We start from the raw sequence: 16,085 nt of genomic DNA, 5'->3' as shown, positions 1-16,085 counted from the left end.
GAATGCACTCAAACATCATTACTTTATAAAGAAACTCAAAGTCATTACTTCAAAATCAAAATAGGAATGAGTGTCACTGCGGCTGCTTTTTCCTACCCATAGGTCAGACAGGATTGTGTCAGTCTTTCTGCAGGCTCGCCATCTTTCAGATTCAGTTCTAGGGAATAAACCTGGCCTGGATCAAAGAAAAAGGCCAAATGAATAGAAAAACAACAAATTCAAATAATCTGCTGCACTACAGGCTTGAAACAAAATAATTCCATTAATCTGCCCAACTAGGCATTGGCATTAAACTCAAAATACATCAATTCAATAATCAACATTGCAGCTAACATACAAGCATTACATTCCAAAAGAAATTGTTTAACATTTAGATCCCAAAACCAAAAACAACATAACATTACAGAGCACATGGTCACTCACCAAGTCACAATGTTCCTCATTCACACAGCCAGTGTAGCGAGTGGATCAGGTAGGTATGGTATCTAAAAGTCAAATTATTGCATGGGTAAGTATAAATAATTAATGAATTAAACTGTCAGAAATTGGAATAGTTGTTGAAATAAATAAAGAGTACATACCTGCTGCCTGTAACACCTCCAGTGTTGTGGACCACACTGAGCAAGTTACTGCAGAAAGTCTGGCTTTATACTGGGTGTGGTTTGATTGCAAATTGCTGGGCAGCTGTGTTTGGGTCTATTCTGCATTAGAGGTGGGATTTATGGCTCTTTGAAGTGAGACAGTACCATCGATCTGGCTCACTAAAAAGAGCCGTTCAAAAGACTGGCTCATTTGGCTCCTTGTATATTTATATATTTTTAAGAAGAATTTGTTTAAACATGAATCCACAAGGTGGCACCACATTCCTCTGCTGACAGTTGAGATCACAATTTAGTATTTACCCTTTTCATAAAATGTGTGTGTAAATTAAGCTACCTTGACTTTTGTTATTCATAAAACACCTAAAAAAAACAAGCAGGCAACAATGAACTCGCTCCTCCACTTGTTCTCTCTCTCTCACTCACTCACTGTACTCAGTCAGTACTCAGTGGAGTAGCAAGGAGATGTTGAATTGGGGGGAGGGGGTCTCCCCCCAAATGAACGGCTCTCTACTGCGCAAACCGGATCCCATCGTTCACTTCAAAGAGCCGTTCAAAAGATTCGATTCGTTCGCGAACGTCCCAGCTCTATTCTGCATCTAGCCTAAGGCCCAGATCATGGGAAACCCCTACTCACGTCAGGGTGGGGGGTCCCCAGTTCAAATATGATTCTTTTTGGTTTCAGTGATATTTGGACTTACCCTCTACAGTATTTCATCATGAAAATGTGACTTTGCATCTATGTTTTAGAGGCAGAAGAATAATTTGCATAAAACTTGCAATGTTGATTGAATTATTAAAAAAGCATGTTTCAATTTAAAAAAAATCCGATCTGACAGATCTTTAGATATTGGTCCAAAGTTCATGTAAAAAAAGTTCCGTGCACGTGACGCGAAAGTTCCGGAATAAAAGCGGGTTTAAGTGTTTTACAAACTGCTCAAAATGGCGGAAAATCTAAGGGTGGAGCTTACTTAACAAAGACACAGATGTCTTCCGCTTGAGTCAAGGCACGCGTGTAAGCAAGTTGCATGTCTTCAAACGAAACGAGGCATGACTTATGCCCCTTTAAAGTTTGAGTTTTCAAACGCTTCGTATAGCGCCCCCCTTTGGCCAATTGGAGTAAGATTGCTTTCAGTGATATTTGTACTAACCCTCTACATATTTGCCAAATGCCATGAACGTGTCACTTTGCATCTATGATTTAGAGGCAGAAGAATAATTTGCATAAAACTGCAACATTGAGTGAATTATTAAAAAATAATGTTTCGCTTTAAAGAAAATCCGCCTAACTTTTCAGACCGTATTGGTCCAAAGTTCATGTAAAAAAAGTTTCGCGCATATTACGCGAAAATCCCAGGAGGAGATACATTTTTACTGTTTTTCATATAATTCAAAATTGTGGGAGAGGTAAAGGTCAGAGGTCAAAAGTCAGAGCGTAAAAGTTGTTCGGCATGAGGAGACGCATAATTGTATACAGGTTTCATTGCTGTACCTGAAACAGGGCATGAGCTACACCAGTTCAAAGTTGGCATTTTTCAAAGGCTTCCTACAGCGCCACCCTTTGGCAGATTGTTGCGAGCTTCGCGTTTTAGCCGTTTGGCATAGTCCTCTGCCATACTGCCGAGTTTCGTAAAAAGCGACTGCACGGTCTAGCCGCTAGAGAAAAAGTGGCGGAATAATAATAATAATAATAATAATAGTGATGAAGTCCAATAACAATGAGTGGCCAAGGCTTTTGCCACTTCGTGGCCTTGGCCACTAAATATAGCTGCAAGCAGCGATAAAGTGGCCAAGGCATAAATAGCAGGAAAGCAAAAAGGCATCAAGGGAAAGCAAAGAAGAAATCAAAGAAAAACTGGAAGCAGTGTTCTTCCGAACAGGTCTCCGGCAGGTCAGGTGTTTTTTTTTTTGGCCTAGTGGTGACTATAATAGGCCAAAGTCAAAAGGGTACCACATGTTCTTTGGCCTTTCACGGCAATCGGACGCTGCATGCGGGATTTGAGGCATTTTGTTCCAAAAATGGGTTTTGCAAAAATTGACCCGCTGGTGGCGCTATAACAGGCCAATGTGAGAAGGGTGGCATCTGTTCCTTGGCCTAGTGGGAATGTGCGTGCAAAATCTCACACAAATAGCAGGCTGCGTTTGAGACATTTTGTTCAAAAAGGAGCAATCCTGCAAACCTTGGAATTCAATGTTAGCCAATTAGATAGAATATGATATTGGACAAATCCGTCATGATTACATCACTGTAGAGATACTGTGTGCCCATTTGTGTGATTATCGGATAAAATCTGAAGGAGTAATATCGAAGAATGCGTTTTCGGCCTTCTGGTGGCGCTATAAATTACAGAGACTCTGCCGATTTTACACTAATCGGCATAGTTATTGGTGAAAGCACAAATTGACCTCTACACAACATGTATGCAAAAGACTATATGCAACAGACATAAAATAGTTCCAAAGAACTCCTCAAGGTTTTAACTCAATATCTTTATTTTCCAACTTTTTCATTAGTTGTCTTTGTTGAAGAGTTGGTCATCAGGTTGTAAACCTTCAAAACAGAGGGTTAACAACCTAGCCATTTTCAGGCATGTCTTTTAAATCACAATGTTTTCAAATAATTCAAGTAGTAAACGTCTTCAAATAAAGTTTTTAAACATTAAGTATTGTGAAGTCTGAACCCAAACCAGCACACGGAAACTGTTCTCAAGGTGAAAACGCAATAAGCGTTGTTTTATTCAATGGGGCGTTCCCCTAAAACATGAAATAAAGTTCTTCCCAAAACCGGGGCTTTTAACACGTCTTCAAATAAAGTTTTTAAACATTAAGTATTGTTAAGTCTGAACCCAAACCAGCACACGGAAACAGTTCTCAAGGTGAAAACGCAATAAGCGTTGTTTTATTCAATGGGGCGTTCCCCTAAAACATGAAATAAAGTTCTTCCCAAAACCGGGGCTTTTAACTCAAAATATGCTTCTTTCCAGAACTTAACAAACAGGGGTTACATTCGAAACATATGTTTCACAGTATGCTGTTGCTTCCATTAACACATGTCATTTCTCTTCCAAGACTCAGATGCAGCTCCTAATTTGCCTACAATGGGAACAGATAGAACCACCATTAGCAATGTGGCAAAATACAGAGCAAATGTGCGACAGAGGAGAACATAGTGGAGTTTTGCTTACTGCTCGATGGAAGAGTCCCTTCGAGAGCCAGCTACACAGTGAAGCAGAGCTCGGTGGTTAAGAGCAAAAACATTTGGATTGCCTGACTCGGAGAAGCTGTGTTGCGGCCAGGTGCTGACAAATCAAACTGATTGCAACAAGCAGCCATCTTAGCTGCTGCATTCTGGGAAATGTAGTTTTTCTGAAAACCAAGCAAAGCCATCAGTTAGATTCAGTTCACATGCAAAAACAGGGCCTGGATAAAAAATAAAAAAAAATCAACTAATCAGCCGATCTACAAGGTTAAAACAAAATAAAGTCAACAGATCTGCTGATTTGGAGGTTGTGATTTGCCATCCAATTTGCGTGATTTTAGGCCAAAATCTGTAGGAGCAGTGTTGTAAAATGTGTTTTGCAAAAATCTGTCTGATGGTGGCGCTAGAGAGGGGCATGTGTGAAATCAGGGACGGAGGTTGTGATTTGACAATCAATTTGCGTGATTTTAGGCCAAAATCTGTAGGAGCAGTGTTCGCAAATGTTTTGCAAGAATCGGCCTCATGGTGGCGCTGGAGGGCCATGTGAGAAATCAGGCAGCCAAGGAGTGTGTGCAAAGTTTGGCATGGATAGGGGCAATGGTAACGGAGATATGAATAGGGCAAAAGTATGATGTCACACGGACAGAGTGACAGCCGGTGGAGGTTTCGATAGTAACTGCGACCTAACAGTCGCAATAATACTTACATCTCTTTAGTTAAATGCTTACATTGAAGAAAGAGATGAGGCCACACCCCAAACAATAGTGGACACAGGCAATAATCCACAACTGCACACTCCTGACAATATAAAACACATTCTCACTGTAAACGATAGAACCAAAATAACACAGTAAAACGGTAAAAGAGACCATACAAAATACAAGCAAACAGTCTTACCGGTTAACAGAGCAGCACACACTCAACTCAGCAGTGTTTTGTTCAAACTGTTCAGATGGATTCAATCGGCCGACGCCCAACAAGCAACCATCTTAGCTGCTGCATTCTGGGAAATGTAGTTTTTCTGAAAACCAAACAATTAAGATTCAGTTCACAGGCAAAAAAACTAAAAAAATCAACTAATCAGCCGATCTACAAGCTTAAAACTAAATAAAGTCGACAAATCTGCTTATCTACAAGCAATAATTACATTACCGAAATGAATCTTTTTACATTCCAATCCCAAAACCAGAAACAAACATTTCCGAGCCACATGTTCACTTACCAATTATCTTAGTCACGCAGCCTCAGTGTCAATATCAGAGTTGGTCAGGTGGATCTAAAAGCAATATAGTGTGGGTTAAATATAAATGGAGCAATGCTGTTAGAAATTGGAATAGTCTTGAAATGAAATGTGTACAAACCTGCAGCAGCTCCAATGAGGTTACTGAACAAACTGAAAAAAGACTGGCTTTATACAGGGTGTGGTGATTACGAATGCTCTGCAGCTGTGACTCAGGGACCGTGGTCAAAACATTGCATGTGAAAAATAAGAATATATTCCATTTGAAAAATAAAATAAAATGACTGTAATTCCCGCTGAACCGTGGGTTACAAGTGCACAAGTGCACAGTGCACTAACCTACATTATTGCAAAGTGTGATTTAAATGTGACTTTGAATGTATGTTTTAGAGGCAGAAGAATAACGCACGCACGCGCGCGCGCGCACGCACGCACGCACGCACGCACGCACGCACGCACGCACGCACGCACGCACGCACGCACGCACGCACGCACGCACGCACGCACGCACGCACGCACGCACACACACACACACACACACACACACACACACACACACACACACACACACACACACACACACACACACACACACACACCTGTGCCTAACCATTCTGCATTAGAGGTGGGATTTATGGCTATTTGAAGTGAGACAGTACCATCGATCATAAAATGTGTGTGTAAATTAAGCTACCTTGACTGTTGTTATTCATAAAACACCTAAAAAAAACAAGCAGGCAACAATGAACTCGCTCCTCCACTTGTTCTCTCTCTCTCACTCACTCACTGTACTCAGTCAGTACTCAGTGGAGTAGCAAGGAGATGTTGAATTGGGGGGAGGGGGTCTCCCCCCCAAATGAACGGCTCTCTACTGCGCGAACCGGATCCCAACGTTCACTTCAAAGAGCCGTTCAAAAGGTTTGATTCGTTCGCGAACGTCCCAGCTCTATTCTGCATCTAGCCTAAGGACCAGATCATGGGAAAACCCTACTCACGTCAGGGTGGGGGGTCCCCAGTTCAAATATGATTCTTTTTGGTTTCAGTGATATTTGGACTTACCCTCTACGGTAGTTCATCATGAAAATGTTACTTTGCATGTATGTTTTAGAGGCAGAAGAATAATTTGCATACAACTTGCAATGTTGATTGAACTATTAAAAAAGCATGTTTCAATGTTTAAAAAATCCGATCTGACAGATCTTTAGATATTGGTCCAAAGTTCATGTAAAAAAAGTTCCGTGCACATGACGCGAAAGTTCCGGAATAAAAGCGGGTTTAAGTGTTTTACGAACTGCTCCAAAAGGCGGAAAATCGAAGGGCGGAGCTTACTTAACAAAGACACAGATGTCTTCAGCTTGAGTCAAGGCACGCGTGTAAGCAAGTTGCATGTCTTCAAACCAAACGAGGCATGACTTATGCCCCTTTAAAGTTTGAGTTTTCAAACGCTTCGTATAGCGCCCCCCTTTGGCCAATTGGAGTAAGATTGCTTTCAGTGATATTTGGACTAATCCTCTACATATTTGCCAAATGCCATGAACGTGTCACTTTGCATGTATGATTTAGAGGCAGAAGAATAATTTGCATATAACTGCAACATTGAGTGAATTATTAAAAAATAATGTTTCGCTTTAAAGAAAATCCGCCTGAGTTTTCAGACCGTATTGGTCCAAAGTTCATGTAAAAAAAGTTTCGCGCACATTACGCGAAAATCCCAGGAGGAGATACATTTTTACTGTTTTTCATATAATTCAAAATTGTGGGAGAAGTAAAGGTCAGAGGTCAAAAGTCAGAGCGTAAAAGTTGTTCGGCATGAGGAGACGCATAAGTGTATACAGGTTCCATTGCTGTACCTGAAACAGGGCATGAGCTACACCAGTTCAAAGTTTCCACTTTCGAAGGCTTCCTACAGCGCCACCCTTTGGCCGATTGTTGCGAGCTTCGCGTTTTAGCCGTTTGGCATGGTCCTCTGCCATACTGCCATGAACGTGTCACTTTGCAGTATGATTTAGAGGCAGAAGAATAATTTGCATGAAACTGCATTATACGGTTAATTATTAAAAAATAATGTTTCGCTTTAAAGAAAATCCGGCTAACTTTTCAGACCGTATTGGTCCAAAGTTCATGTAAAAAAAGTTTCGCGCACGTTACGCGAAAATCCCAGGAGGAGATACATTTTTACTGTTTTTCATAGAATTCAAAATTGTGGGAGAGGTAAAGGTCAGAGGTCAAAAGTCAGAGCGTAAAAGTTGTTCGGCATGAGGAGACGCATAAGTGTATACAGGTTTCATTGCTGTACCTGAAACAGGGCATGAGCTACACCAGTTCAAAGTTTGCACTTTCCAAGGCTTCCTACAGCGCCACCCTTTGGCCGATTGTTGCGAGCTTCGCGTTTTAGCCGTTTGGCATAGTCCTCTGCCATACTGCCGAGTTTCGTAAAAAGCGACTGCACGGTCTAGCCGCTAGAGCAAAAGTGGCGGAAGAATAATAATAATAATAATAGTGCTGAAGTCCAATAACAATGAGTGGCCAAGGCTTTTGCCACTTCGTGGCCTTGGCCACTAATAAATATAGCTGCAAGCAGCGATAAAGTGGCCAAGGCATAAATAGCAGGAAAGCAAAAAGGCATCAAGGGAAAGCAAAGAAGACATCAAAGAAAAACTAGAAGCAGTGTTCTTCCGAACAGGACTTCGGCAGGTCAGGTAGGTTTTTTTGGCCTAGTGGTGACTCTATAATAGGCCAAAGTGAAAAGGGTGCCATGCGTTCTTGGGCCTTTCACGGCAATCGTACGTTGCATGCAGGAGGCATTTTGTTCCAAAAATGTGTTTTGCTAAAGTTGACCCGCTGGTGGCGCTATAACAGGCCAATGTGAGAAGGGTGGCATCTGTTCCTTGGCCTAGTGGGAATGTGTGTGCAAAATCTCACACGCATAGCAGGCTACGTTCATGATTTTGTTCAAAAAGGAGCAATCCTGCAAACCTTGGAATTCAATGTTAGCCAATTAGATGATATCGGACAAATCCGTCATGATTACATCACTGTAGAGATACTGTGTGTACTGATTTGTGGGATTTTCTGATAAAATCTGAAGGAGTAATATCGAAGAATGTGTTTTCGGCCTTCTGGTGGCAGATGTGAAAAATGCAGGGCACAGGTTTTTCCTTGGCCTCTGGGAAGTGTGCATACAAAGTTTTACACTAATCGGGGGAGTTATAGGTAAAAGCACAAATTGACCTTTACACAACATGTATGCAAAATACTATATGCAACAGACATAAAATACTGTGATACTATTCACCCAGTTTGCTAATGTACATAGTAAGCCTTGCCAAGCCATGAAGACCATAACTGTAAAGTCTACCAAATGTCATGATTTTAAGCTTATATCAACCCCAAGCGGGATTCTATCCAACGTCCTTCTGCATGAAAGGCACATGCCCTGACCACTACACTAGACAGCCACAGCATCTGTTAACCATGTTTGTTAAAAAAAAAAAGAAAAAAAAAGTTCTATGTAGGCTGAGTGCCTTGATTTTATTGATTTTCTTTTTCTTCATATTTTGGAGGCTTGGGGTGAAATCAATCTGAGTAAATGTAATCTGAGTATTTCTGAAATTTTCGAGTGATCATATTTTCTTGTGCACGTGACCCCATATTGGAGGCCATATTGGAGGCTCGGTCTAGCCGCCTGTGCCCTATAGACATATGCACTCTGCTTAAAGATATTGCACGCACACGCATGCACGCACGCCACACAGCGAGAGAGCTGCAAGGCCCTATCCATGGGCTGTGTTTATTATTTTTCCTTTATCTTGAGTTTTGCCTTTTGTTCCTGAGTTCTATTTTTGTCAAAGTTTATTTTTGCTATTTTTGAATTTTGGGTTTCATTGTAGGCTACAAAATTGCATGGAGGCGGCTGGATAAATGAAAATCTTAAAACACCTCTCTTAAGCCGTTCTTTAGAGCCTAGGCCATCAGCCAACTTCACACACTGGTTTAAAAATATTAGAATGCCCAATAAGCAACTATAGTATTTTTATAGACACAAATTGCTTATAAGCATACATGGCAACCCAGGTACATTCAGAGCCCAGAGCCTAGAACGCCAACTACTGACACTTTAATGCAAGGACAACAGGAAACCAAATTATGTTTTTCAGTACGTCTTTTTCAGCCTCCGCCTCTTTCAGGATATGAACAGGATAACAGGGGCGGTGCCAGGAATAACATGAATATATAGAGATAATACTGAATGAAAGTACAAAGGTATTGGCATCAACTTGACATTTTTTTAAAATAGCAGATCTACAAGCTCACAATGCAATGCAACGCATGAGCATTTACTGGAGTAGCCTAGAAGTAAGAGTATACAAGTGAAGTATAAAATACCTCAAAATTATACTAAGGATAGTATTTGAGTAAATGTACTCAGTTACTTTTACACCACTGGCATTGTAGACCCAGATGCTTGTGAAACATGATAAAGAAATAGTCATGCAATAGTATGAATTTCAGTTTATTTACACAAAGGATTTGCAATTGCAAAATATTGTAGCAGCATTATTTTCTGTAAGTGGCTAGCAGAGTCAGACTTAACTAAACTTAAATTGTTTTTATTGAAAAACGTTGAGGGGAAGGCGGCTGGGGGTCAAAACTTGGAACTTTAGGGTCTCACATGTCCTGTGGGCAGAGCAGACTATGGATTCCAATTGGGGGGTGTTGGAACCCAGCCAGCCTAGGTGGGGGAGAGAGAGAGAAATGAGGTGAGCTTCAGAATAATTACAGTTGAGCCACAAGGTAGAGAAGAGGTGTTCAATCTGCCCGTTCCACACAGTTCAGAATAATGAACCCACTTACACTGCCTTTCTTTGGCTTCAATGAAGCAATCTGGGAGCTGGTACTGATTGTCAGCTGATTGTCAGATGGGCTTCAGGTGTGAGGCTGAGTTTCCCCTGCATGGTTTGAAACAATAAATGAATAAATGAATGCACTCAAACATCATTACTTTATAAAGAAACTCAAAGTCATTACTTCAAAATCAAATCAAACTAGGAATGTGTGTCACTGCGGCTGCTTTTTCCTACCCATAACCATAGGTCAGACAGGATTGTGTCAGTCTTTCTGCAGGCTCGCCATCTTTCAGATTCAGTTCTAGGCAATAAACCTGGCCTGGATCAAAGAAAAAGGCCAAATGAATAGAAAAACAACAAATTCAAATAATCTGCTGCACTACAGGCTTGAAACAAAATAATTCCATTAATCTGCCCAACTAGGCATTGGCATTAAACTCAAAATACATCAATTCAATAATCAACGTTGCAGCTAACATACAAGCATTACATTCCAAAAGAAATCGTTTAACATTTAGATCCCAAAACCAAAAACAACATAACATTTCAGAGCACATGGTTAGCTTACCAAGTCACATTGTTCCTCCATCACACACAGCCAGTGTATCGAGTGGATCAGGTAGGTATGGTCAGGTGAGGTAAATCTAAAAGCCAAATTATAGTATGGGTAAGTATAATGAATGAAACTGTTAGAAATTGGAATAGTTGTTGGAATAATGAACAGTGTACAGACCTGCAGCTGCTGCATAATGTAGCAGTGAGTAGCAGCAACCACCAGCACCATGCGGCTTCCAAACAATCTGAGAGGGGGGGAGTGGCCTCAACTCAACCACTATTTATACCCTTGCTTAAGAAGGTTGCCATGTTTGGTCGGGTTGCCATGTTCAGTTGCAGTACCAGGGTTTTCACGGCAAAATGTTGTAAAATGTATTTTAAATGCATGAGGTAAGGCTTGAACAGGGGACTTCTGGAATGATAGACAAAGGCCTTACCAGGTGAGCTATGCACAGCTCTGCACAGTGAGAAAATATTACTTTAAATGTTTGTTTTAGAGGCAGAAGAATAATTTGCATACAACTTGCAATATTGATTAAATTATTAAAAATGCATGTTTCAATTTTTAAAAAATCTGATCTGACAGATCTTTAGATGTTGGTCCAAAGTTCATGTAAAAAAAGTTCTGTGCACGTGACGCGAAAGTTCCGGAATAAAAGCGGGTTTAAGTGTTTTACAAACTGCTCAAAATGGCGGAAAATCTATGGACGAAGCTTACTTAACAAAGACACGGATGGCTTCCGCTTGAGTCAGGGCACGTGTGTAACCAAGTTGCATGTCTTTAAACGAAACGAGGCATGACTTATGCCCCTTTAAAGTTTGAGTTTTCAAACGCTTCGTATAGCGCCCCCCTTTGGCCAATTGGAGTAAGATTGCTTTCAGTGATATTTGGACTAACTCTCTACACATTTGCCAAATGCCATGAACGTGTCACTTTGCATGTATGATTTAGAGGCAGAAGAATAATTTGCATAAAACTGCAACATTGAGTGAATTATTAAAAAATAATGTTTCGCTTTAAAGAAAATCCGGCCGCTGTGCGATGACCGTGTTGGTCCAAAGTTCATGTAAAAAAAGTTTCGCGCACGTTACGCGAAAATCGCAGGAGGAGATAGATTTTGACTGTTTTTCATATAATTCAAAATTGTGGGAGAGGTAAAGGTCAGAGGTCAAAAGTCAGAGCGTAAAAGTTGTTCGGCATGAGGAGACGCATATGTGTATACAGGTTTCATTGCTGTACCTGAAACAGGGCATGAGCTACACCAGTTCAAAGTTTGCACTTTCGAAGGCTTCCTACAGCGCCACCCTTTGGCCGATTGTTGCGAGCTTCGCGTTTTAGCCGTTTGGCATAGTCCTCTGCCATACTGCCATGAACGTGTCACTTTGCATGTATGATTTAGAGGCAGAAGAATAATTTGCATGAAACTGCATTATACGGTTAATTATTAAAAAATAATGTTTCGCTTTAAAGAAAATCCGGCCGCTGTGCGATGACTGTGTTGGTCCAAAGTTCATGTAAAAAAAAGTTTTGCGCACGTTACGCGAAAATCCCAGGAGGAGATAGATTTTGACTGTTTTTCATATAATTCAAAATTGTGGGAGAGGTAAAGGTCAGAGGTCAAAAGTCAGAGCGTAAAAGTTGTTCGGCATGAGGAGACGCATAAGTGTATACAGGTTTCATTGCTGTACCTGAAACAGGGCATGAGCTACACCAGTTCAAAGTTTGCACTTTCGAAGGCTTCCTACAGCGCCACCCTTTGGCCGATTGTTGCGAGCTTCGCGTTTTAGCCGTTTGGCATAGTCCTCTGCCATACTGCCGAGTTTCATAAAAAGCGACTGCACGGTCTAGCCGCTAGAGAAAAAGTGGCGGAAGAATAATAATAGTGCTGAAGTCCAATATCAATGAGTGGCCTTCGGGCACTTCGTGCCTTGGCCACTAACTAGGAATGAGTGTCACTGCAGCTGCTTTTTCCTACCAATAACCATAGGTCAGACAGGATTGTGTCAGTCTTTCTGCAGGCTCGCCATCTTTCAGATTCAGTTCTAGGCAATAAACCTGGCCTGGATCAAAGAAAAAGGCCAAATGAATAGAAAAACACAAATTCAAATAATCTGCTACAGGCTTGAAACAAAATAATTCCATTAATCTGCCCAACTAGGCATTGGCATTAAACTCAAAATACATCAATTCAATAATCAACGTTGCAGCTAACATACAAGCATTACATTCCAAAAGAAATCGTTTAACATTTAGATCCCAAAACCAAAAACAACATAACATTTCAGAGCACATGGTCACATTGTTCCTCCATCACACACAGCCAGTGTATGGAGTGGATCAGGTAGGTATGGTCAGGTGAGGTAAATCTAAAAGCCAAATTATAGTATGGGTAAGTATAATGAATGAAACTGTTAGAAATTGGAATAGTTGTTGGAATAATGAACAGTGTACAGACCTGCAGCTGCTGCATAATGTAGCAGTGAGTAGCAGCAACCACCAGCACCATGCAGCGTCCAAACAATCTGAGAGGGGGGGAGTGGCCTCAACTCAACCACTATTTATACCCTTGCTTAAGAAGGTTGCCATGTTTGGTCGGGTTGCCATGTTCAGTTGCAGTACCAGGGTTTTCACGGCAAAATGTTGTCAAATGTATTTTAAATGCATGAGGTAAGGCTTGAACAGGGGACTTCTGGAATGATAGACAAAGGCCTTACCAGGTGAGCTATGCACAGCTCTGCACAGTGAGATAATATTACTTTAAATGTTTGTTTTAGAGACAGAAGAATAATTTGCATACAACTTGCAATATTGATTGAATTATTAAAAACTATTAAAAATGCATGTTTCAATTTTAAAAAAATCCGATCTGACAGATCTTTAGATATTGGTCCAAAGTTCATGTAAAAAAAGTTCCGTGCACGTGACGCGAAAGTTCCGGAATAAAAGCGGGTTTAAGTGTTTTACGAACTGCTCCAAAAGGCGGAAAATCGAAGGGCGGAGCTTACTTAACAAAGACACAGATGTTTTCAGCTTGAGTCAAGGCACGCGTGTAAGCAAGTTGCATGTCTTCAAACGAAACGAGGCATGACTTATGCCCCTTTAAAGTTTGAGTTTTCAAACGCTTCGTATAGCGCCCCCCTTTGGCCAATTGGAGTAAGATTGCTTTCAGTGATATTTGGACTAATCCTCTACATATTTGCCAAATGCCATGAACGTGTCACTTTGCATGTATGATTTAGAGGCAGAAGAATAATTTGCATATAACTGCAACATTGAGTGAATTATTAAAAAATAATGTTTCACTTTAAAGAAAATCCGCCTAAGTTCTCAGACCGTATTGGTCCAAAGTTCATGTAAAAAAAGTTTTGCGCACATTACGCGAAAATCCCAGGAGGAGATAGATTTTGACTGTTTTGCATATAATTCAAAATTGTGGGAGAGGTAAAGGTCAGAGGTCAAAAGTCAGAGCGTAAAAGTTGTTCGGCATGAGGAGACGCATAAGTGTATACAGGTTTCATTGCTGTACCTGAAACAGGGCATGAGCTACACCAGTTCAAAGTTTGCACTTTCGAAGGCTTCCTACAGCGCCACCCTTTGGCCGATTGTTGCGAGCTTCGCGTTTTAGCCGTTTGGCATAGTCCTCTGCCATACTGCCGAGTTTCGTAAAAAGCGACTGCACGGTCTAGCCGCTAGAGAAAAAGTGGCGGAATAATAATAATAATAGTGATGAAGTCCAATAACAATGAGTGGCCAAGGCATTGCCACTTCGTGGCCTTGGCCACTAATAATAGTGCTGAAGTCCAATAACAATGAGTGGCCAAGGCTTTTGCCACTTCGTGGCCTTGGCCACTAATAATAATAGTGCTGAAGTCCAATAACAATGAGTGGCCAAGGCTTTTGCCACTTCGTGGCCTTGGCCACTAACTAGAATGCTATTTGGCCCTAAACAGAGAATACACCATGGCAGAATACCTGAGCAAGGTGGCCGACCCAAAACAAAGAAAAATCTTGACTAGGTACAGACTCAGTGAGCACAGTCTTGCAATCGAGAAAGGACGTCACAGGCATACCTGGCTCCCTAGAGAAAACAGACTTTGCACCCACTGCACACAAAATGAAGTGGAAACTGAGCTACATTTTCTAACCACCTGTCCGCTGTACCAAGACATCAGAGACACATACTTCCCACAGATCATAACCACCCAAGGAGAGTTTCAAAATATGACCAATGATGAAAAACTCCCATACCTGCTGGGGGAAGTAAAACAATGTGCAAACACAGCAGCAAGATTCGTGAGCTGCTGTGACAAGAGAAGGATATCAAATGGAACCCAACCACCTTAAAAACCATTGTATATATCACTGCTCTGCCTGCACGTTACCGTGATGCATGAAAACTGTTTTCACCTGTATATATTTTGTTCTGATTGTATTGTATTGTATTGTGTACATTTCTGCTTTGGCAATGTAAACGTATGTTTTCTCATGCCAATAAAGCCCTTTGAATTAAAATTGAATTGATTAAACGTCTGAGATGTTTAAAAAAGAACAAGAGACACTGCCTGACTGAGCTGTCACTGGTCCACTTGTGTGGGGACAGAGATAAAGAGATAAAGTCAACCCTGTTCTAGACAGCTGGTCCCTTTTGCACATGTTCTGATGTTGATAACGTGAATTCCAAATCATCTCTTTTCATTTACACATCATGGGCCTCATCATTAAAGGGTCTTCAGCAGTTCACAACCAAAATCGAGTTATACTTTACCGAAAACTTCACATTGACGTTGAGAGACAGAAAGTGGCTGCTTCTAAATAGCTTCAATCAATGTCTTGTATCCATAATGTGGACTTGACCGGGCTATCCTGTGGATGTAATGCAAAAAAGAAAAAGATGATCACAGTTTAATAGTACATTAGGCTATATTGAGTCTAAATTACCGGTATTGATGGAATTCCTCAATGACCAATCACTATCTGAACACAGTGAACTGGACACATGAATACGTGCACATTGCATGCATTGATTTGTTGTGTTTTTATTACACACTTGTTGTCCACAGTTCCAATAAATGTCCAGAGTCGTGACCAGTGGTGAACCGTAACGTAATACCGTATCCTGCCTCCGGAATACTAATGTTTGCCTTCTCTGTGAGAAGCCTGTGTGGCAAGAGAAAAACATTGTGTACCGTATTTATGTTTTTACTTACCTTGACTCAACTCCCTTTGCTATATGCCCTGTTCTTTCACATAACAGTATCATCTGTTTTGATAAAGCTGGCAAAATAATCAATCTTTCTGACAGATATTTTCTCTCTCTTTCCTCTTTGCAGTGAACTTTGACCATTTCCAGATTCTCCGAGCCATTGGGAAGGGGAGCTTTGGAAAGGTACTGCAGATTGTGTGTGTGTGTCGGTGTATGCGCAATTGTTGTGAGCATTTGTATGTGTCACTATGTTATTCTGTGCATGTATGCATACAGTAATAGTATAACATCTTATGTGTGTGTCATAAGATCTCCTGATGATTCTGCAGCTCCAATTAACTCTGCGAAAGAATTAAAGGCCAACCAAAGTAGGCCTTAAGTAATTACCTTTTAGATCCCATCTCACCCCGCTGCTTAATAACATTGAGCCCTGTCTGTTTA

At 41.0% G+C, this 16,085-nt stretch overlaps 1 protein-coding gene across 1 annotated transcript in view; it reads left to right on the top strand.

Moving 5' to 3' along the window:
• stk32c (serine/threonine kinase 32C) overlaps positions 1–16,085 on the top strand; it is a 192,582-nt gene that overhangs the window by 84,083 nt on the left and 92,414 nt on the right. The window contains exon 2 of the mRNA XM_080739971.1: positions 15,772–15,827. Within this exon, the coding sequence (XP_080596097.1) occupies positions 15,772–15,827 (56 nt within the window). The remainder of the gene's footprint in view (positions 1–15,771; positions 15,828–16,085) is intronic.

Source organism: Nannobrachium achirus (assembly GCF_963921795.1).
Source record: "Nannobrachium achirus genome assembly, chromosome: 13".
NCBI lineage: Eukaryota > Metazoa > Chordata > Actinopteri > Myctophiformes > Myctophidae > Nannobrachium > Nannobrachium achirus.
This window is presented reverse-complemented; position numbering and strand designations above follow the sequence as displayed.